General features: G+C 36.8%; 1 protein-coding gene across 1 annotated transcript in view; it reads left to right on the top strand.

Annotated features, from left to right (window-relative positions):
• FRK (fyn related Src family tyrosine kinase) overlaps positions 1-23549 on the top strand; it is a 58256-nt gene that overhangs the window by 27944 nt on the left and 6763 nt on the right. The window contains exons 3-5 of the mRNA XM_068677664.1: positions 7620-7783; positions 8458-8626; positions 18889-19047. Of these exons, the coding sequence (XP_068533765.1) occupies positions 7620-7783; positions 8458-8626; positions 18889-19047 (492 nt within the window). The remainder of the gene's footprint in view (positions 1-7619; positions 7784-8457; positions 8627-18888; positions 19048-23549) is intronic.

Below are 23549 nucleotides of genomic sequence, written 5' to 3' on the forward strand. Positions count from 1 at the left end.
ATATACTTTTAGTCCATTATTTGAATCCAAAAGACTATCAAATAAGAACATCATTATTTTATTTATTTGCATACATTTCTGTGCCATCTTTTTGTGTCATAGACATTTGCCGTAATAGATGCACAGGATTATTCATTGGTTATTTTTCATGGACGTTTTTTATCAAACCTGTCGTACCAGCGTGCATCAAGAATGTAATGTATCTGAGACAACACCCAAACTTCCTATTGTTCTCTAAGTATTTAATTCTATAATCCAGTAAAGAATCTTGATGTTTGTGAATAAACTTTAAGCTGTCATGTGTGGATTTATGTCAGTAAAAGGAGTCTTGTGCATAACCAAGTGCTTTCACATTGAATCCTCTTCTGCCTGGATGTTCATGTCAGTCATCTTCTCAGTATAACTAAAAAATTCATCGAGCAACTTAGTGAACTTCTGAAACATTCTTGGTTTCTCTTTCTGAATTAGAAAGAAAGGGTATGTATATACTTGCACTGTCTTGTTGTAATACGAGAAGGTTACTTTTTATTGCCAAGACAAAGAAATATATGTTGCTCATGGAGTGAAATACAGGGAAGTTTATGAAATAAATATGATATTTACTGTTCTGGGAGAGTTCCTTCCACAGTTTTCAGCTAGCCCACAAGGAAGTTTGCTTTTGCTAAGAAGCACTGATATGAAAACTAACATCAACAAGGAGTCAGACTGCTCCCAAACTGTGACAGAACTGACCCACTGTGTGCACACCCTTTTATCCAAAGATCATACTGTAGCCACAGACTTTTAAAAGTGTTTTCCCTTGATGTGCCAACTTATCCCTGTCTTACATGCTTTCAGTTTCCTTCAAGTGTTCTTCATCAGTGAACTGATTTCATTCAAAGAACTGGGCTGGACTGATAACGGTATGGTGTTATGCAGGAAAGGATAGCTATGCCTGTATTACCTGCTTAAAGCTAGCACTTGAATACATGTTACCTTACTAAAAATCAATGAAAAATCTTGTGCTTGTGCACCTAGGTGTGGAAATGCAATTTCTTTTTATTATTTCCCAAGAGTAGCCTTCTAGAAAAGATTCAAAATCTTAATTCCTTACCCTGCCTCCTGACTAAATCTCTGAGATGAAGGCAGCAGTACCTTATTTACAGTATGAAGTACTACAGAAAGTCAGAGAATGAAAATAGATATTAGTCCAGCATTCATGATAGGATGAGATCACCCTTGCTGCTGTTCATTGTTTTCCTTCCAGATCCTGGGTAGATACTATATGATAACTGATTTAGTATATTTGAGTCAACTAAGTAAGCTTGTAGCACACTTTTTATTTTTCAGATTTGTATATAAGCCTGATAGGGAACAGGAGATTTGAAGAGGGCTTATAACAACAAGATACAACCATCCATTTGGATTTCTTCCATGCTGGTTTGTTTGATGACAGAAGAACTGAAGAATATTATATATGTGAAGGCAAGGCTCCAGCTACAGCAGCCAGACCTCCTTTGAGCACAAGTTTGGGTTGCTCTCTGAGCATATATGCATGTATGCAAATGCCATCTCAGATTTATTAAATGTTTGTGCTCTCTTAGGCAAAGAAGGAAAATAAACTCTGAAACAATCTTTAGACATGGAGTATTAATGAAATGATTTACCGCTGCTGTCAGATATTTTAGCATCTTCCCAGGCTTGAATCTAATTTAGCCTCGACTTGCTACTTAATCTTGAATAAGCTAAATATTATTATTGCTTACCAATCAGGCTTGACTGAATGGTGCCTATTTTGTGTTGTGCAAGCTCTTTGTGTCCAGTATAAGAGTACAAATAATGGTCAGGATATTGTATGTCCATAGTCTCATTACTTATGTATACTTTTGAGAGATCTAGTGCATTCTAATGTAAATGCTGAAGTGGGTTGTAATATGGGGAGAATTAATTGGACGGAAGGTTGTTTAGTTCCTCAGATATTATGAAAAATGCTTTTTTTTTTTTTTCTGAATCTCTCCTGGAGAGAGAGAGTTCCATCAGCAGTAATGGAACACTCAAAGCAAAGCAATATTTTCTTGAGGAACAGTGACTCAGGACTATTTCTTTTAGGATGTCTTGGAGAAGTAACCATCTCCCATTTGGAATATATTCTGATTTCTGTTTCCAGCTTTTTCAGTGTGAAAAAAAAGACCCCCAAACTCCCATCATCTGTAGGACTGATTGGATGTGCTCTACTTGCTATTGCTTCTCTGGTTTCACTCCAGAGAAGATGATAATGACTACAGAGTGATAACCTACCTTTCAGAATTAAGGTCTTTCAGAATTTTTTTTTTTTACTGACTGTACAGTCTAACATTTTTTTTTTTTTTTTAGTTTTATTTTGCGTAAGAAATAGAAAAGGAGAGACATTTTTACCCAGGCACACATAAACTGTTAAATTTTATGACTTTCATGGTTGATATCCACACTCATGTGGGCAATGTGAAAGAGATTTAATGTTAATGAGACAGAGAAATGTATCTTTTTAGAATAAGGAAGAGAAAAGAAGAGAAAGGAAAAGAAAGGAAGGAGGTAGGGAGAGGGAAGCAGTAAGCCCTGTCATTCCTTAAAGAGGACACTTTTCACTTCTATCTTGCCTTGATGGAAAAACTCATATTTCATAAAAAAAAAAAAAAAGACAAAGGACTATTTAAATTAAAAATAAAAAGTGGTGTTCAGAAAGGTTTTTCTCAGCTGCAAATGGTTAAATGGAAAGCATATCAAACTACATAGGGCACTGAGATGTGTTGCTATCATTTTAAAGTGTTTGACATTTTAAAAATAGGTTTTCCCATTTTAAAAATGCACATGTTGTAGACAGATTTTTATGTTGATGACTCCAGCATCTGGTGTGAAATATATTAAATTTTAAACATGTTGGTGCCATCTTAGACATTGCCTCTTTTTAATTAAAAGCCATAATTTAGATGTGCTCAGCTTAATTGAGTATCATTGCCAATGATAGCAGGAGGCTCTCTACTTCCCCCCTTACTGAATAATGGTATCTAAAAGACTGATTGCATTAAATGGCAATGGAAATGGTTTGCGTTCTTTTCCTTTTTATTATTTTTTTTTCTTTCTCCCCCCCCCACCAAAATATTGTGTGGTTTCCACTAGTCCAGATTGGCTTTTGGCCTAGGAAAAATAGGTAATCATTTAAGGCAGCAGACTGATAGGAGTGGCAAAATCATGGCTGTAGCAGGAGACTGATCTCGGAACAGCCACTGCACACATCTGTGCTGGTGAGAGTGATCCAACAAGCCTCCTTCCTTCTGGCCCCACCTGGGACATGATGACCGGGCACCACTTTTGGCCTTGAGACAGGCAGGCTGTGGCCCAGTTGCTGAAATGTATCTTCCTTCTTCTGGTGAAGGACAGGGAGGAAGTAAGGGCTCGGAACTCCAGGGCTTCTTTTAGCTCCTGCTTTCCCTTCCTGTCTACTGCTCTGCATTGTCAGTGCTGGGGAAGGACTGCTGGGAGGAGAGATGCTGGGATGCTGGCAGTGATGATGGCCTAGTGTCTCCATGACTCATTTGGTGAGGATGTTGACTCTGCTACTGTCACCATAAAATTTAATTTTGCTGCCCTGGGCTGTAAATTACTTTATTCTCATCCTTGCGGTTGCAAAATTTATTTCTTCATGGCCCAGACTTGCAAAGATGGGAAACAGGGAGAGAAGAATGCTTCTCTTAAACTAAACCATGAAGAAATCTAATAGGGAGCTGAGATTCTTTGGGGGCAAGGAAGTTGAGGAGAAAGCCACTGCAGTCTTCAAACCCAGTAGCTATCAAGCTGTGTGAAGCTGAAGTTGCAATCCTGTCCTGTTCAATAGTCTGGTTTGGGACTAGGGAAGACTGGAAGCACCAAGGGGTTATGGCTAGATCTTCCCAGAGCAACATGTGCTCTGTGTCATGCATGGGCAGAGGAGTTGTGCCACTCTGCAGCTTCTGTAATTGTGCAGTGCAGCACTCATGCAGCCAGGCTCAGCCCCAGGTTACAAGTGAACAGTCCCCAGTCAAGCACTGCACCAAGCCTCCCCTTATTTGCTTATCACAGGCAAAGATTCTGTCAAACCAGACATTTTCTCCAAGTTATCCACACAACATTCCAGACTCATCTAAAGGAAATAAAAAGCTATGAAATTGCCATAAACCAGCAATGTTACCTTACAGGAATAAGAAGCCAATGAAAGTAGTATACAGTAGAATAAACCATCATTTTCCTCCACAGTCTTAAGAAATTTCCCCTTGGTCAGATATACGGCGTGCTTTTTCTCATTTATTATTTCCTTGTTCAAGTCTCACTTCTTGGTTGAGGTAAGAAGGTTAGAGCAACTGATTGACAGATGCTGTTTGGCTGGTCACAATTTGACATGAAATTGAGGAATGCAGTCTGAATAGCAGCAGAATGCCACGAACCGTGATAAAGTATTTGGTATCTACACAATCCAGTATAAAATGGATCCTGTCCAGAACACTGAGGTAACCATTACTCACAGATTTAGAAAACGTAAGGTCAGAAGTTTGCACTGGTGTGGTCTGACGTATATACTGGCAAGCATAAAGCTTCATACAAGGCTCCTTTAAGAAATTAGAGCACATCTTTCAAACCAACTCTTACTTTAAGATTAGTTGCTTTGCAAGTAATAAATATAACACTGCTAATAATTAAAAAAGGTAGTCAAACTACTATCACTTTTGATATAATACTGAGACAAGATTAACACAGTCATCCTGCTACCCTTTTATGCAATGAATCATAAATAGCAATTAATTTGCCTATATGCATTTTATTTGAACCTTTGAAAAAGTCAATATATTTTCAGTCTGTTGTTACTGAATTACCCTTTGCTTCGTTTTCCTTTAGCACCATTTTTGAAACATGCATCGCAAAAATTTAAATACATTTTATAATTAAGAAAATACTAATTAAGTGTGTTAAAATAGATTGGTATCTAAAAAGCCTGATGTAATTATCTTAATACTCAGGAGTTATATATATGTATATACAACTCCTGTAACTCAGGAGTTACAAATATTCTCATTTCTGGTCCTCATGCCGAATTGTAAACTGGTAATTCAGCTCTATAAAAATATTACTTGTGGCAGAAATAAAATCCCTTAACATTTTCAACAGCTCCTAAACGCCCTCTGGTGGCCTAGCATGACAATCGCACAGTACAGCAGAAAACTATTTGATCATCTCTGATAGTAATTAAGGAAAAGATTTTTATTTTTTATTTTTATTTTTTATTATAAAAAAAGGCAAGAGAAATATACTTTATAATCTTTGTTATTTTCATGCAACCAATGACTTGGAATATTTTTTTCTGTGTGCAATATGTAGCTGTCTGTATATTCTTCTTTAACTAATGTGATCAACAATTAAATGCCTAAATAGAGGAGAATAGTTCAGTTGGAAGGGACTTATAAAGATCATGCAGTCCAACAGCCTGATCATTTCAGGGCTAACCAAAAGTCACAGCATGTTATTGAGGGCATTGTCTAAACCCCTCTTGCCCCTGTATAAGCATGTGGCATCAACCACCTCTCCAGGAAGCCTGTTGCAGTGTTTGTCCGTCCTCATGGTAGAGGAATTTTCCCTAATGCCCAGTCTGACCCTCCCCTGGTGCAGCTTTGTGCCATTCCCTCATATCTTGTCATCGGTTACCAGGAAGCAGAGGCCGGCACCTCCCTCCCTGCTTCCCCTTCTCGGGGAGTTGCAGAGAGCAAAATTCATGCCAAGTGTTACAATATCAAGGATCTATCTGCAATAGTAATTCCAGAGGGGAACAATAACAAATTTTCCAGTAATTAGATACTCAAATACAAAAGACTGATGCTGCTTATGGGATGGAAAGATATTTCCATTGAATTAATTACTTAACTAAGAGTTGCCACTAGTCAACGCACCTAAATTAAATATGTTTGCTGGAATTTCAGTTACTGAAATGTATTATGGAGGTAAACAGCAGAAGGCCTTTCCCTTGTGCTTCCCTTTGCTTTTCAGATTTTTGTCTTGTGTGACAGCACTGAGAAGGGGACAGCAATGATAATCTCCTGTATTGATAGGTGTGGAAGGAGCCACATGACCTACTGGAAAGGTGTAGTGTTAGGTGATGAGGATCAGGATGGCAAAAGAAGAATCCTTCTCCCCTATGGATCTCACTCCTCACTCCCCCTCATTTTAAAAGTACCGTGTTTTTTAATGATTTTTTTCTCTCCTGTTTTTACCTATTGTTATTTCTGTCTTTTTCCAAAATGTGATGCTTCACATTTAGTCCTGCTCCAATGTATCTCCCCCTGGCCATTCCTCAAACTCACTGGATGATTCCCATTTTTCATTTTGGTTTGATTCTTAATTTCAGTGGTCTCCACAATAATTGAGCAGCCTGTGTCCCATCACCTCGCTCCCACACCAGCTCTAAATGAAAAAAAACAAAACAAAACAAAACAAAGCAACAACAACAACAAAATTTATCCACACTGCAAAATGTTTGTTTCTCACTTAATTTCATTACAGCTTGGTACTTGAGCTCTGAGCATTTTTCCACCCGAATCTCCCCATATCAGAAAACGTTCTACTGATGCATGTATCTTCTTTTTGAGATGAAAAACATGTATCCTAGTACTTAAACATCTTCCTTTTTAAGTTGTGTTTTATATGGTCAGGTTTCCTTATTAGCAGCCAAATTCATTTTATGGCACCATTAATGTTAGAACTAACAGCTGAGGCACTGTTAGGAATTAAACCAATTATCCTATCCAATGCATTAGGTGAGAGCATTTTTCTCCATCTCTGGTCTGCCTCTGCTTCTCTGTCTAGCTCCTGCTTGCAGGGGCTTACCTTTCCTTCTGGCACTGTCAAGGAGTGCTCTGATGATCACAGGAAAGGACACCTTGAGTATCATGAGATGCACCTGAATAACCTACTGGAAGAGAGGAAGATCTTTTTGATTACAAAAGGATAGACAAAAATAAAATACATTTCAATGAAAACGGTAGTCATCAGCTATTCAAAACCAAACATTATTGTCTTTATTTTTACATATTCCAAGCACACACAAAACTTAAAAAAAAAAAACAAACATGGAAAATGTGAGTGCTTTCCAGAAAATCATGGGTTATGGACAATATATTTGCACTAACATGCTTACCAGTTCAGAAGCTGTTGTTTGGAATGTTTATACTGACAAATGGAAGATTAAAAAATGATCAATAGATTACTTGGAATTAAATGTTCCTGGCTGTTTTTGTTGTCCTACAAAAACACACAGAGAAAACATTACATGTTATGGAAAACATGTACTGTCCCATCTATAATATCCTTATGTATTGTTGTGTCGGTCCATGTGGTGGAGGCAAGAATCTCCAAACATAAAAAGAAAAAAAAGTTAAAGGCTGATAGACTGGATATGCTAAGCTATCTAAACAGTGGGCTTTGGTTTGAAAGAGATTTTGGATTGCTGGCATTTTTGAAAATAATTTATTTTAAGGTCCTCACAAATACCTTTAGAAATCTAATATCCATTATGCTCATCAAAAGTTGTATTGTACGATTGTTGTGATACCTGGAAACTTAATATATTTAAATCTTTTTAGTTTTAGATGGTGCATTTGTGAAGCACTACAGGATCAGAAGTCTGGATAAAGAAGGCTTTTTCCTAAGCAGACAGAAAGTTTTTAAAACTATGAAGGAGTTTGTTTGCTATTACAGTACGAACAGTGATGGCCTTTGTGTAGTGCTTGGAAAACCATGTTTAAAGGTAAGTGTGGATAGTAAAGTGTGCAACATAGTTTTTACAAGCTAATTTGTCAGGTGTCAGTCAGAAAGTACTAACACAGTAGCTGCTTCCACCATTTAAAAATGGTAATGATCTGCATTTTTTCAGGAATTCTTGGGTAGCAGTACAGTTTCATTTTTGAGGCTGATATGTTAATAGCAAAATACCATGCCATTTTGAACAAATCATCTTGAAGTTGGAGGAGAAAATATGAAAAATAATGATTTCTTAATACCTTTTTGTAATTGTATACAATGATGAAACCTCCAGCTTCATAACTCCAGCTGTGCATAAGTAATTTCTGAGACAAAACCACAAGGTAGAGGTGAGCAATACATCACTGTTCAAAAAAGCTTGCTAGGGGGATGACTTCTAAATTTTACTTTTAATGGAAGGATATTTTCTTTAGGATATTTCTTATTTCTAACAAAAACAAAAAAAAAAAACAAAAACAAACAAACAAAAACAAACAAACAAAAACAACCAAGAACTGGGCTCTATTTTGTGTTCTCAGCTTATTTAATCATGTTTGTGCTCTCAGGGAACATTCATATCAGATTCAACTTAATATGATGTAGTTACCAATGACTTGGATATTCTGCTGATAAAATAAAATAAATTTCTAAATTAACATATTATTTATTTTGTTTTACCAGGTACAAATTCCTAATACTTTTGATTTGACATATAAAACTGTCGACCAGTGGGAGATAGACCGAAATTCTTTGGTATTTGTTAAAAAATTAGGATCTGGTCAGTTTGGTGAGGTATGGGAAGGACTGTGGAACAATACCATCCCTGTGGCAATCAAAACATTAAGACCAGGTATGTGAATTGCTCTTAATTGCTAATAATGCGAAATGCTGCCAAAGCTGCTGCTTTATTTTTTCAATGGTATTAAAAAGAAACCCTATCAGTATATGCAACTATTCTTAAAATCATTACACTTAAACATGAAGGCTTGTAAAACTCAAGGTCCAGATAGTCTTTGGTATTGTGAGTGAGAATTTTATATAGTTTTCTGTTTCTGTGTGAGCTGGACAAATTCTTATTCAATATCTATATTATATGAAAGGCAACCCCAGCAAGGCCATCTCCTTTGTACAGTGTTGCTGGTATGGAATTGTGTCTACGTTTCATCTGTAGGTGAAGTAATCAACTTAATTCTGGTTTGTCATTGCTAGAATTGTTCCTGGTGACTACATGCTATATTATAAAGACTCCTTTGGAATACATATTGTGTTAAGTTTGTTGTATTTAAGAAGTACTTTAATCTCAATAATGACTGAGTAAATTTTCGTAGGTTTTAATACACAACATTAATATCCAATATTTGCATATAGTATAACCTTGTGACTAAAATAGCTTTTGATTTTTTTTTTCTTGATTATTTTTCATTAACTCAATCTGTGCATTTTAAGTTGACAACATAAAATATCTGCCAGCAGATGGCAAGAATCTCATAGAGAAGACAGGTAACCTGGATGATATATACATTTTTTAAAAAGCTAACATTATAGTTTGTTGCTGTTAACTGAAAAAAACTCAAGTTGGGCATTAATTTCAGAAAATTTCATTTCAGAAAACAAAACAGATTAATATCTTTGGTTCAGAAGAACAACTAAATATGCTTGAATTGTCTCCTGAACAGGGAAGAATATAAGCATGCATTTTAGGGCTATCTTCCATCACAGTATTATTTCTGTTTTGGGACTTGCAAACTGAAAGCAAATAAGAACCTTGTCTTTTTCTTTCTCTTAACCAAAGTGGGAAAACTGTTCAGACTAAAGTCCTCCTGTAAGTTGTGTGAAAGACAGTATACATTTTCAGAGAACTGATGCATTTTCATACTACCTAGTAAACACAGAAACCATATTGAAATTTCTGTCAATTTCGCTGTCCTAAGACAGAATCCACTAATCCCCCTTTTGTGACAGGGATCCATCAGCCTATTTTTAATGACTCCTGAAACCTGAAGTCTGAACCCAGACTGTTTCTCCTTGTATCTGACCTGAATCTTTCAACAAGCAGAATTCTTCGTGTAAATAAGATTTTTTTTTTTTTTTTCCCCCCAGATATGACTTTGAAAGGGAGAACAAGTCCAGCTGTGTAAAAACAGGGAATTACTTCATATTTCTTACATGCTAGACCTCTGTTTAAACAATCCAGTATAATGCTTGCCTTTCTTCTCCGTAAGGCAAGACTCTAATTTGTTCATCATAGTTTACTTTCTTTTAATGATTTATAGCAACATCTGGATAAGTTTGTTTTATTGCAAAAGACTGAGGGATTCTTCCTAAAGCATGAAATATTTTCAACAATATTTAAAGAAGGAAATTAAAACTGGGATGAAGAACAAGACTAATCTTAAATTCTCGTGACATTAAGTTTTCTTTTAGAGATTGCCTTATTCCTTCTTCAAGAAAATATGAGGCAATTAGCACTCTAGGAAAAGATTTGTTTCTCATCAAACAAAATAATTAGATTTTGCACAAATTGTGGTGCATACATTTATACTTATTTTCTTTAGGAGGAAAGTGCAGCTGACATTTATCTGGTATTGCATATGCAAAATGGGAAGCTCTCCTAATCATTTCATCTCCTTTTAATAACTCATTTCAAAACTCTACTTCAGCTTCTCCTGCTGTATAATAAGAACAGTGCATATTATCAGTTCTCTATGAAACAAACTTGTTTTAATAATGGATTATATCAGAACTGTCAACACTACCCAGAAATACTACTCATGAAGCTTTCATGGGACACTAATGCCAAGATACAGCTGCAATTTAATAGCTTTTCTCTCTTTCTCTCTCTCTCTCTCTCTCTCTCTTTCTCTCTCTTTCTCTTTCTCCCTCCCTTCCTCCCTTCCTCCCTTCCTCCCTCCCTCCCTCCCTCCCTCCCTCCCTCCCTCCCTCCCTCTCTTCCTTCCTTCCTTCCTTCCTTCCTTCCTTCCTTCCTTCCTTCCTTCCTTCCTTCCTTCCTTCCTTCCTTCCTTCCTTCCTTCCTTCCTTCCTTCCTTCCTTCCTTCCTTCCTTCCTTCCTTCCTTCCTTCCCTCCTTCCCTCCTTCCTTCCTTCCTTCCCTCCTTCCTTCCTTCCCTCCTTCCTTCCTTCCTTCCTTCCTTCCTTCCTTCCTTCCTTCCTTCCTTCCTTCCTTCCTTCCTTCCTTCCTTCCTTCCTTCCTTCCTTCCTTCCTTCCTTCCTTCCTTCCCTCCTTCCCTCCTTCCTTCCTTCCTTCCTTCCTTCCTTCCTTCCTTCCTTCCTTCCTTCCTTCCTTCGGAAAGAAAGCAAACAAAAGCACTAACATGTGCAGATAGCGCTAAGGTGTTAGCAGTGAGGGACATTCATAATTAAGAATCACAGGGAAAGTGCAAGTATGCAAAAGATCACAGGAATAGAGTATGCTTATGAGAAATTTTCTCCTGCAGTCTAGGACCTTACTGTTTGGCCTGGAAAACCTATGAGCATGTAGTGGTGTAGTGGCCAGCTTCCACCCTGGGCACTCTCTTTTCTAGTTGAAACCCCTTCCAGGTTTCTTTCCCAGGGGAATCAGGGCATAGACATAGGAAGGATATGTTAATAAGAGTAATTGTGACATGGAAACATGCTCTCATTTCCAGGAAAGAGCAGATTAACCAAGTAAAATCATCACATATCAAACAATATACAAGACCATGATAGAAATCAGTACGTCATAGATTCATGGGCTTGATAACCAGAAGGGATTTCTGCTAGTTTGAATATTTTCCTGTTGAGCTTTATTTTGCAGTGTAAATCTAGATCACGTATAATCTGAATACGTTGCTATTATATGTCATTACATTTCACCCATCTGATGGATTATTTTCATCTAATTAAAACACAGCTTGTTTTTGACTAGATAATAACCAGACATCTTTTAGTCCTGAGATGGAGGTACAGAGAAAAGTCGCTTATATTCATTGATTATATATCACAATGACTGTAAGAAGGTGGACATAATTTCTCATCACAGTTTACCTGCTGTCTTCACTTTAATTTTTATGTCTTTTTTCTAATAAAATAAAAGCCTCCTTGTATGCTTATTTTTTCTTTCTTTTCTGGAGGCACTTAAAAACTGAGTTAAATCAATTTTCAATCACAATTTTCAATCATCTTTAAAATTCCTCAAATAGATTTTCTGGATTTCCTCTAATTTCTATTAATTGTTGCTAAAAGGCTTAAAATGTTTGTATTTAGATATATGGCCTTCAAACCTGTAAGAAGAATTCAACTTCCAGAATTCTGATGAGGTAGCAATGATGAACTTTTCCCTGAACCAATTCTCACTTGATGTAAATTTGTGATTTCTGGCTTATGAGTAATTAGCATACTCATAAATCTGCTTCCATTCCAATCTGGATCTAGAGCCAATTTTTCAGATATTGCACACAAACTAGAAAATTCACAAGTGTTCCTTTCAGAAACATTGATGCCTAGCATACTAGCTACATTTTTTCCTCCTATCTTTAGGCGTTTTAGATCTTAGATGTATCAGACTTTAATTATGAGTCATGCTATAGATTAGAAATCTACATTAGAACCAGGGAATAACATGCTACTAAAGCATATTTATTTCAATTGATTGCAAAGTCTGGACAACTAACTCAGATCTGGTGCCTGAAATTGGAAGAGGTGAATCCAGCTACCAGCAGCATTTTGTAATTTCCACAGACTTTACAACAGTGACAAAACTGAGAAATATGTTAAGCTGTTGGAGCCCATGAGGTCTAACAGTGGTGAACCTCTGAGTCCTCTGACCATGAACTGCAAGGGGACTGGGGTTCCTGAAGAGGTCACAGGAAATGACTGTCCTCTGATGCACCTGGTGGGATAAACTCCCACTGCCTTCCTGACTATGGGACATCTGGTTTAACCAGCTTCAGGGGGCTGGGTTTGCAGTTCACTGGCTATGGATGATAAGACTCCACACACAACCCTTCCAGACAATAAGGTAGATTTTACAGGAAAAAGAACTCAACCTAAGATATTTTCAGATTTAATGAACCGTCCTTTATCTGCTAGCAGTTTTTTGTCCATCTCTAAACTGAATAATCAGAACTTCATCATTAAAAACATCAGAAGATGAGATCTATTGATCCAGTATCATTTTTTTTTTCCTCTGACTTCTTGGAAACTTTTTTTCAGAGCCAATGGTGGACTGTGGAGCCATTCACAATGTCAAAAAATAATCCGTGATCCCTGAGTTTGTCCAAGATTTCTGTTAGCCTTGCAGGAAGAGTCACAAGTCTCATCATTAAGATACAGTTTTTGATTAAAACAAGTCATGTACAATATCTTCAATGTATTTAATTAATACAACAATATTGAGATTTATTTTTTTTTCTCATCTTAAACTTTTTTTATCAGTGTGAGACAGGCTATCATTATGTTAAAATTCATGAATCTTGATCCTTTGTAACCAGCCTTCCATGTCACCTCAGCAGTTGCTGGTGTTATATTTAGAGGTTTCAGCTACAGGATTTTTGTCCCCTGGGACAATACCCTCCTTTGTGGAGTATATGGGTGGTGGTCATGTCCTCCCATCTCCTACTCCTATTTGTCTCTTTTCTCTTATCTCCTCTACCCTTCTCCCTCTTCTTCCCTCATTGTTTCTGGCAATATTAGGTACACCCTTATTATTTTTTCCCCAAACATCCAGTGGAGAATGGCACAGGAAGAAGAGCTTCCAGTAGTTGTAAGGCAGCATATGAGCCATGATTGCTGTTAGATCCCTTCTGCAATAATCAATCCTAAACAGGCAAGGATTTAATGTCCCCCCCTTCTTTGATCTTCTGTGCAGTTGTTCAGTGGACTCTACCATATCTAAACTAGGATGTGGTCCTGATAAAAAATGTCAGAGGAACAGGAGTTTTTTTTTTTTTTTTTTTTTTAAGGGTCTCCTGCCAAGGAGAGCTGAACATACTGTTCAGAATATATTCCTAGATGTATGGTGAAGAGCAGCCAATGAGCTCCTGCTTTCCTACTTTGTTTGGTGCTCCCTCAGGATACTCATGCTCTCTGATTGATTATGCAGTCACTCTTGATTTAATATTTTCCTATATCTTTTCACAAATTAGCATTCACATTGAAAATTATACTTCTTCAGAGGAGAATCCCCTAAGTACATTTTCAGATGTCTATAAACAAAGTTCTCCTATGCAGTAAACATAATATAAAAGGCAATATTAGCTGGTAACTTTGCAGGGGTGTGACTGAGAACACAATTACATTAGGTTTCAGCTGAAAAAATTGAGCAGTGGAGGTTTGTCCACTGCACTATGAAGAACAAATTTTCCATATTGATTATGCAGGTGCATAATCATGAACCATCCTATGTTGAAGAACTGCATTGCTTGAGCTGATGACAGCTTCCTTCAAGCTTCTGGCAGTGAGTTGCTCGAGTGTTTCAGCAGCACACTGAAGAGAGTTCAGCAGGGAATAAAAGTTGAAAACACACAAGTATTTCTAGGCCACAAATGACTAAAATGTGTGGTGTCTAGGCTAGAAAGCACAGAATTATACATCGGTTGATCGCTGTGGCTATAAGCAAAAACCATAGTAATGTGATGCCTACATTCAGATAATGGTCTTATTCGTGCATTGGCGTTTGACTCACTCTGCTTTTGAGACATCTGTGACATTTTAGCAGGCAAAACCATAGTGATGGATGGGTGAATGAAAAAACAAAATGCAAAAACATCTTTGCTTTAAGGAACAAACTTCTTAAGAAACAAACTTCTCTGCCTTTCAAGTTATTGACCCACAATTATCAAAGATGTGTAGGGATCAGAGATAAGAAAATTGTCTAGAAGCCATCAATTGTATTTCTATTCTTGGCTCTGCACAACACTGTCTTGTTGTAGGTCCCTGAACCATGTCACTTCATATTTCTGTTTTTATTTTCTCACTGAGACATAGTTTTTTCTATTTAAGTGGAAGTCATTACAGCAGGGATTTGCAGTTTGTCCTATGCTGAGTGTGATAGATTCTCTAGAACCTGTTCCCTGGGCTAGTTTGCTTATCCAACTGTCAGCACATATAGAAGACATCTATCATCACTGATTAATCATAGCTGAGAAAGTTCTTTATGCCTGTTCAAGTTTACAGATGCACTTGTCATTATCATATTGTAATATATCTCCCAAGTTCCTCTCTTTGCATGGGAGCTTCCCAAGTAAGATTTGTTTAGGAGGCATTCTCAAAATATTCTCTGGGTCAGTAGTTATCAGAGGTTTTTGTAATATTTTCAGTTCTTCAGTATGTCATGTCTTTAGGCATATGCAGTGTAAAAAACTTTGCACGCAGGAAATTTTCCCTATTTCCCTGAACAAAGAAAATTTATTCAATTTAGTTTAGTACATAACTTTACAATACATAACTTACAATTCAGTACGTAAACTTGCACTAATTTGTAAGTTCACTAGAATGTGATGAGAAACATGCTTGAGGGTTGTTGGATACCTATCATATTCTCCTGATAGTGTGAATAGTTCACAATTAGTCTCTTGTGCTAAGAACTTGTACTTCTTAACATTATTTCTTTATTATGTATAAACTTATTCAGAAGATCACAATAATGCCCAGCGTACTCTCTACATAAGACCACTCTTTATAAACTTGTACAGAAGACAATGTTGCTCTGAAGTGCAAAGTTACTTTGAAGTCATTTTTGAAGGTTTATCAGAAGTTGCAAACAAAGTTTCTCCAGAGGGGCTTATCAAATATTTAAAGGCCACTTACATTTAGGCCAGTGGAAATCAGATAGAAATAACTGACCAAGTGTCTGCCTTGTAATGTAATGTCCTTCCTCAATTCTAGAACAACATAGTTTCAGAAAGGAAGTAGTAAGTGCTGATATGCCTGTTTTAATTAGCCTTAAGTTAGAGGTGATTTCTGGCAAAGAAACACACCATAGATTGCACCAAATAAACATGTCCCAGCATTTGGTTATAAGCATATAGCATTTGTTTTGATCTTACCAAAACATTTCTCATTCAAAAAAGAAATTATCAAACCCATATCTTCTTCAGGTACTGATCAATCTACTCACAAATTCATGTCTTGCAAAAGGATATGTGTTGTTTGTGTAAAAGCTTATGTTATAGTTTATTTTTGATCAAGTTGTTTCTAACCTACATTAATCTGCTGTTCATATTGTGTTTACCAGTTACAGATGAAAATGGCTACTTCATTACAAGCACATCATTCAATGACAAACTAAAAAAAAAAACAAAAAAAACATTCAATTTGGCACGTATTTTATTTTACTCATTCCCATAAGCTTCTCCAGAGAAATATGCTGCAACTTCTTTCTTGCTGTTTTGATTGGTAAAAAACACAGTCTTGTTTTGAGACAGCAGTTTTTACCTTGCTTATCAAATTGTTAAAACTTAATCTTAGACAAAAAAGTGATAAAACCACTTTTTTTAAATTATTATTATTTTATTTTTAGTTAGCACCCATTTCATGGTGCCCATTACACTATAAGGGGGAGGGTTGGTCAGTGTTTACTGCTTGTGCTATTTAAAGATATAAACTAAGAAAAATGAAGGTTATACATACTCTTTATGCAGAAAATATGTATTGATCTTGTCACTGGTTTGTTATTATTATTGATATTTTTAATTAACAGGGTAAAGAAGAATTTGATGTTATTCATAATAGAATACTTCCCTCTTGATCACTTTATTGGAAGTTGTCATATATGAAAAACGTGTTGCTTGGGTTCAATTTGTAGGAAGAAGTTTATAGCATGATTAAACTGAGAGATTTCTTGTAGGCAAAATTTGATGTTGGAAACAAATCAGACTGTCATTTCCTATGGTGTGAAGAAATCCTGTATAATGATCCATAGATGAAAGGCAGTTTGGTAGACCCCAAGTTAGCAGATACTTTATTCCTTTTAGGATCAACATGTCAAATGTTGGCAATGATGCTAAATCACTAATCAGGCTTTTGCATTTACCTTTAGAAGAACAATACATCAGGTTCTCTTTAGATGTCAGGGTGATTTCCACAACAAATCTTGAAAAGAGTAAGCAAATAGACCACAGTATTAAATCAGTATAAAAGCCCAAACCCTATAAAGATAACTGTAGTTTTGTTTTTGTGTGTGTGTGTTTTTTTGTTGTTTTTGTTTGTTTGTTTGTTTGTTTGTTTTGACTGTTAGAAAAGAAGAATATGTGGAAAGTTCAGATAAAACTGTAAAGATTTTGTTACTTTGAATAGGAAAAGGACGTAAAGTTATCATTACAGATATTTATTTTTTTTCTTCCAAGTCTCATCATTTCTGCTCTATCAAGACCATCTATGAGTCATCTGCTTTTTGTCCAGTTCCCCACTTTCCTCTGACAGCGACAAAAAGAAATGGGTATAGACTGTACCAGTTAAGGAGATGCATTATTGGCTGCTATCCATTTATTGATGGCATAGAAATCCATTGCCTTTCACCACCCCTCCTAATGGCATCCTATAAAATATTGCCAAATTGGACCCTGTGGAATTGCCAAGCAAAGTGTTAGAACACCAGTATGAACACCTGTCTCTGCTCTCAGAGGTTGCAGTGTCAAGTGGCTTTTTTTCACAATGTCTATCAGCAACATTTTTCAGTCATTTCTATTGCATTGATGCAAGGATGTAAAACCACACATTATTTTTATGTTTTGGGAGATAGGTTGGAGCACTGCTTAGGTGGTAGCATTCAAGGTGTTGGGTGAAGTGGTCCAGGCTGATTTACCAGTTCATTCTGTAGAACAGATTTTCTGGTGGAGTTTTATTGCTGAGGCATTTAGCATGCTCACAGCATTTCACTCCATTTAAACATCCATGTTAGGAGCAGAGCCAAGATCCCAAATGAACCTTGTCTGTTACCTAATATTAAAGAAAATAAAATAAAGACTCTTACCCTTGCAGGCTTGGTTTCTCAAATGACTCATTCTGCTTACACTAAGAAAAGAGGCTGTTTTTAAACATGGAATAGAACAGATTAGGCTTGAATAGTTTTTTTCAAAAACCCCACTGTAATATTTTCTTAATGAAAATATTTTGATTTAAGAAGAAGGAAATATTTGAGTAGTTGGATAATTTCACATTCGTTTTTAAGAGTATTGTTAAATCCATGTAATTTGCCATCATCCTCAAACCTCTGAGAATATCTGATCACTATTGGATCATGCACATTGAAAAAATTTCATCATTTGTGCATGTTTTCTTTTCCTAATCAATGCCCTATTCAGAAAGTATGAGCTCTAATCTTAACTTTGCCACTGACTTTCACTCCCTGTGCCATTTCTACTTTTTTTTTTTTTTACTTAGTTTGACTTACACATTGACTCACCGTGTATATGAATAGAACTAGAGATGATAGTTCTTATGTAATGAGTAAAAATTTGGGATTATTAACTGCTAAGATATTTACACATTTAAGGTGGTATAAAATTACTATTGCATATTCGCTCTGAGATTATATGTATTTATTTATATGTATATATTATGTAAACATTATAAATAGTTGTTTGCATTTATGTATATAAAATGCACATATCAATTCCTTATATACTAAAGTGTTTGCAATGCTTTCAGGGTTTGATTGTCCAAGCTGATAATGATAGTGCAACATAGTGTTATTGTAGTACTATTTTCGTAAGACATTCTATGTTCATTATCTAGATACTATTACCTCAGTTTCCGGGTATTTTGTTAACAAGTTGCAACATAATTATTTGCTTAAATTATATCAGTTTACATTCTAGCCTCACTTTTTTTTTTTTTTTTTTTTTTTTTTTTTCTTCTGTCTAGGAGAGGCCTGTGGGAGGTTAATCTTAGCCTTTATATTCCTGGGGGCTGGAACACATATGTTCTCTGTCCCTGTGCAACTGGCATATTTCACTCATTAACTGTTTATTTCATCTGCTCTGCCTGTTTTCTCTGGGATCTGTGAAGATTTGAGATGCTAATGTGCTTTGAGAGACAGAAAACAATCTCAGTTATTGCCTTAAGACTGCCAGGCTGGTAGAAAGGTCTTTAATAACCTTAGCTTATGTTTTGTTATATGTTGTTGTTTCAGGTTCAATGGACCCAGAAGACTTTCTGAGGGAAGCACAAATAATGAAGAACTTGAGACATCCAAAGCTTATACAGCTTTATGCTGTTTGTACCTTGGAGGACCCAATTTATATTATTACAGAGCTTATGAAATATGGAAGTCTTCTAGAATACCTTCAAAGTAAGCATACAACTAGAAACTCATCTCAAGGGGTGCCACAGCTTTCAGTTTAGTAAATATACTAATATAAAAGAAAGAATTAAAACACTTGGTTTAATATGAAAGATGCTTTATTTGTTGTATTTGGGGATGAGAAAAGAGGAAAGGAGTTTATGAACAAATTTGACATGCCAAGGTATCTGAGAAGCAGGAAAGAATCACATTTAGAGTTTTGTTCCTGCCTTATGATGACACATATTTTTCCACCAGTTCTATGACTAGATGGGAAGGTACACCAACAGAATAAAAAGATAAGCATACCAGAGGACAAGTCATCATATTTGACACAAAATGGAGGCATTTCCACGACATGTACTTAATAGCTTTAAAATCTATTATCAGGCAAGGATAGTCTTTCACTGTGAATTTGTCCCTTGCCTGTTGCATCAGGTCTTTTATCTCAGCAGCACTTCAAAGTGCTCTTCTGAAGAAAAATAATAATTAGAGACAAAGTTGTACAGCCTGGAAAAATTAGCGTAATGATTGCTCTGTAAATTCAACTCAGCTATTGAGAAATGCCTGGTTCTAGTGCTGTTCCTCATTTTCAGTTTAGGAGGTGACTGATATACTGATGTCTCTAAGGTTGTGATGTTCTCTTAGAATCATAGAATTGTTAGGGTTGGAAAAGACCTCCAAGATCATCTAGTCCAATCATCCCCCTACCACCAATATCACCCACTAAACCATATCCCTAAGCACCACATATCCTTTTCTTAAACACCTTCAGGAACAGTGATTCCACCAGCTCCCTGGGCAACCCTAAGGGAGCAAGGCCTAACCAGACACTTCAGACAGATCTTAAAGATCTCAGTAAATGTCTTCTGCCTCCTGCCCATAAGGCAAAGACCTGTGCAGTATTGCAGACAGAATTTAAAGCGATACATTTCTTTCCCCATCCTCTCTATGGAACTGTTTCTTAAGTGAGTCTCAGTCCAGGGACAATTTCAGCTGAAGAAGTCTCTAGTAGGGGGATGACCCAGTTAGGAAGCCCCCAGAGGGGCTGCAAGGAAGTTGTGCTAGGTCATCTACATGTTTGCATGCATTACTAAGTGCTAGTAGTCAGAAGCTGTGAGGCACAAATTTCCTTTAAATTCTCATCTTTGGTGCCTTTATATGCAGATTGCTGCTTATCTGACTGAAAGAGCCTGGCACATCAGAAAATGATTGCTGTGCATGAAAACATTAATTGCATAAGAGAAATAGCTCTGAGAAAGCCGGGATGAATCACAGCTATTGCACAGGTGAAAATTGTCCTCCCTTTGTACATGTAGTACAATATGTCCAGGATATATCAGCGCTGCAGCCCATGTTTAGATCAGTTGCCAGCATATGCACAGCAGCTGCCCTTGTAGGCATTGCATGTATACAGCCTGATTTGTGCACTAATTCCTGCAGCCTTTCATAAGAGACTATGCAAAGTCAGTTGGTCTCTAGGCGGCTGTCAAAACTGTAAAAATGGCCAATGGAAACCTGCTGATATCTTTCCTTTTCTGATGGCCTATGCACAGGGCAATAAGCAGAACTAGGAGGTGGAGGCAGAGATTCAACTGCTTCGATAGGTATTGGCCAGATAAGTTATTGCCACCAGTGACAGTAGTAAGAAAACAGATTTGAAGCTCAAGTAGAGCTCTCTGTCTGAAAGTGATCTTTATCAGTTGGAGGTCAGTGCATAGCTCTTGATAAGCATTCTTGACACTCAGCTACTTCAAGAACCAAGAAAACATTTCAAAAAGGCTGGTGTTTCTGTGTATGTTATGAGTAAAAATGGCAAACTGGAAGAGAGGAAAAGTCTGGAGAACATTCCTCAGTTAAATTCCAATTCTGGAAATTTTTGGTACGTGTTTTCAGTTTTAAGAAGCCCTAATATTTTATGTGTGGTGACTATCACATTTCACCATAATGACAGCAACTGAATTGTGATGGGCACATGAATTCCTTGTGTACTCTATGAATGTACTTTGGGATACTTCTTGATAAACACTGCTATGCAGAGTTACTGAGCTTCCACCAGTATGACAAAAATGTAACTGAAAACTTTTTTTTGTTATTGGATGTGAATGAAATCATCGTAAACATATGAATGCCTTTATCATGTCTGATAGACCTGGGGCTTTTTCTGGCAGAGACGCAGTCTGGACATTTGGTGAATTATTTCCAAGGAAATGCTCTCAACTGGTGAAAGTGCTGTGTATTTATTTATTCATTGTCAAGATTCTTTTGATGAGAATATTTGCTCATATTTCCTAAATGAGATATTGTGATTGATTGCTTAGAACAGGGTGCAGACCCTGAGCTGTCTTTGATATTTCCTGTAATAAATTTTTCATATAAAGGGGATAGTCATGTCAAAAAATATTACTAGGAAAGGGCATGAAAATGCTACATTTTCTTTATAGGATAAAGAATAAGCCATGGGGAAGTTTTGTAAATTCACAAGTAGTGCCTGGTTTGGATGTGGAAGTTATATTAACTTTGTTTTTTGTTGTTGTAGTTTTTCTTCCTTTATAACACTTTCAAACAAACTAACACACATGCATGCCCATATACTGCAGCTGTAAACTCTTCTGCCCTGCTCTGGTTTAGACAGATGGGAGCTGGCTCTGTTCTGGAAACCTCTGTAGCTGTACATAAACAGTGAGATCAGTTGTGGCCTCCTCCCATCCATCAGCCCACATGCTAAAGGTGGTAGGTCAGCCTCTGCTGCAACTTCACTTATAGAGGTGGATCTTGTCCCTCTCCTTTAACATGGTGCACCTGTACGTCCTAGAAGGAATAAAGCACAAGAAGGATTTAGCAGCTCTGACTCCTATTCTGCACTTACACAGTTCATTACACATGAGGAGTCATCCTTTCTGCTGTGACATTGCTGTGTTCTGTCAATTGGAGCAAGCTTGCATCAGGCCAGCCTGGAGCATTGACAGAGCAAGGACAAACCCATGCCTAAGTCCGTCTGTGTCTTTGCATTAACAAGGAGGTAGTTCACAGTCTGCAGGTGAAGGAGCAGTGTGAAAGGGAACACAAAGAGAAAGTTTTTAAACTGAGTCACAAAAGCTAGTTTCCAAAACCCAGGTACCTATGCAAGTACCTGTATATCTTTAGTTATTTCCTGATTAAATACAGCATAAGCTTCATTTGTGGATTTATTTTTGTCCAGTAAGATGAATAGTAAATGTTGATGTCTGCCAGTTATCAGAACTGCAAAACTTCTGAGTGCTATATTATTCTGTGGCCTGATGATGGATTTTCTTGACGGTTAAGCAATAGATTTTCACATAGACTGATTTTTCTCTCTCTTTTCTAAAGGTCAAGGCAGCTATTAAACATATGTGTGAGAGAGGAAGAGAATTTCTGAGTCAACAATAAAAGTAAATAATCTCAGCAGTAGATTATCATGCCAATGAGTTTAGCCTCAAAAAGAAAGTAGGACAATACGTATACAGAGCAAATATGAACATTTAAAATTCATTTCTTTTACCTATTCATCTCAGAACATCTAGATGAGCATAAAATTCAAGACGAGTAAAGTGCAGCATAGATTAGTAAACAATGGAATTTCACACTTATTGTAAGGGGTGACTGCAAATGCAGGTCAGATAAAATGCCAGAACTGGAGGAAACTATGCAAAACAATGCCAAGACATTTTCACTGTGAATCAATTCAAAATAAGTGACAGAAAACTGCCAGCCTAAAATTTTTTATTTAACTCAGAGGCAGTAAGGAAGACAAGACACCATCCTCAATGAGAAATAACTGCCAATACATGAAGCAACAAACACTTAGCTTTTTGATATTGTTAAGATTCTGAAACAGAAATTTGAAGTCATTCTGAATACTAGATGCTGCAGACATCGAAATATGTTTCAGTGCTGCAGACTTTGGGTGTCAATGCCTGAATATAACACTGATTTCGTTTACCTAGATTACCTTGGGGTATAAATTCTATGATGAGTTTATCTGTCCTCAAAATGCCATAAAGTCCCTGGATTTGAATTCCAGTGTGTCATACCCAGTAACATACTATTGGTACCTGTCTTACTATTTATGGCTGCAGTTTTTCATGGCCCTGAGGCTTTTTCTTCATTTGTAGAGGCAAGCTGTTCTATGCAAAGTTATTTTGCTACTTTATTTTAACAGCCAAACTTTGACCTCACATCTCTATTTCTGGAACTTGATGATCTTATTGTGGTGGGAGTGGCATAAACTTCAGAAACTTCTACAAGAGAAGCAGGCAGCTTGAAAGCAGCTCGAGGAGTCCTTGTGTAGAAAAGCAGCAACAGAGATAACAGCATGAAGCAGTCAAGTGGACTGTAAAATGAAAATGAGAGTTACACTTGACAGCAGATGGTGTATTTGCTAGTAAGAATCACCAGAGAACAGGCAGCAGGGCTAATTTTGTCCTTTTCCCTCTTTAGTCATCTTTGGCTACACCCAGTGAGTACTGACGTTAACTCTTACTTGCATT

This window comes from Anas acuta, chromosome 3 (genome assembly GCF_963932015.1).
Source record: "Anas acuta chromosome 3, bAnaAcu1.1, whole genome shotgun sequence".
In the NCBI taxonomy this organism is placed as follows: domain Eukaryota; kingdom Metazoa; phylum Chordata; class Aves; order Anseriformes; family Anatidae; genus Anas; species Anas acuta.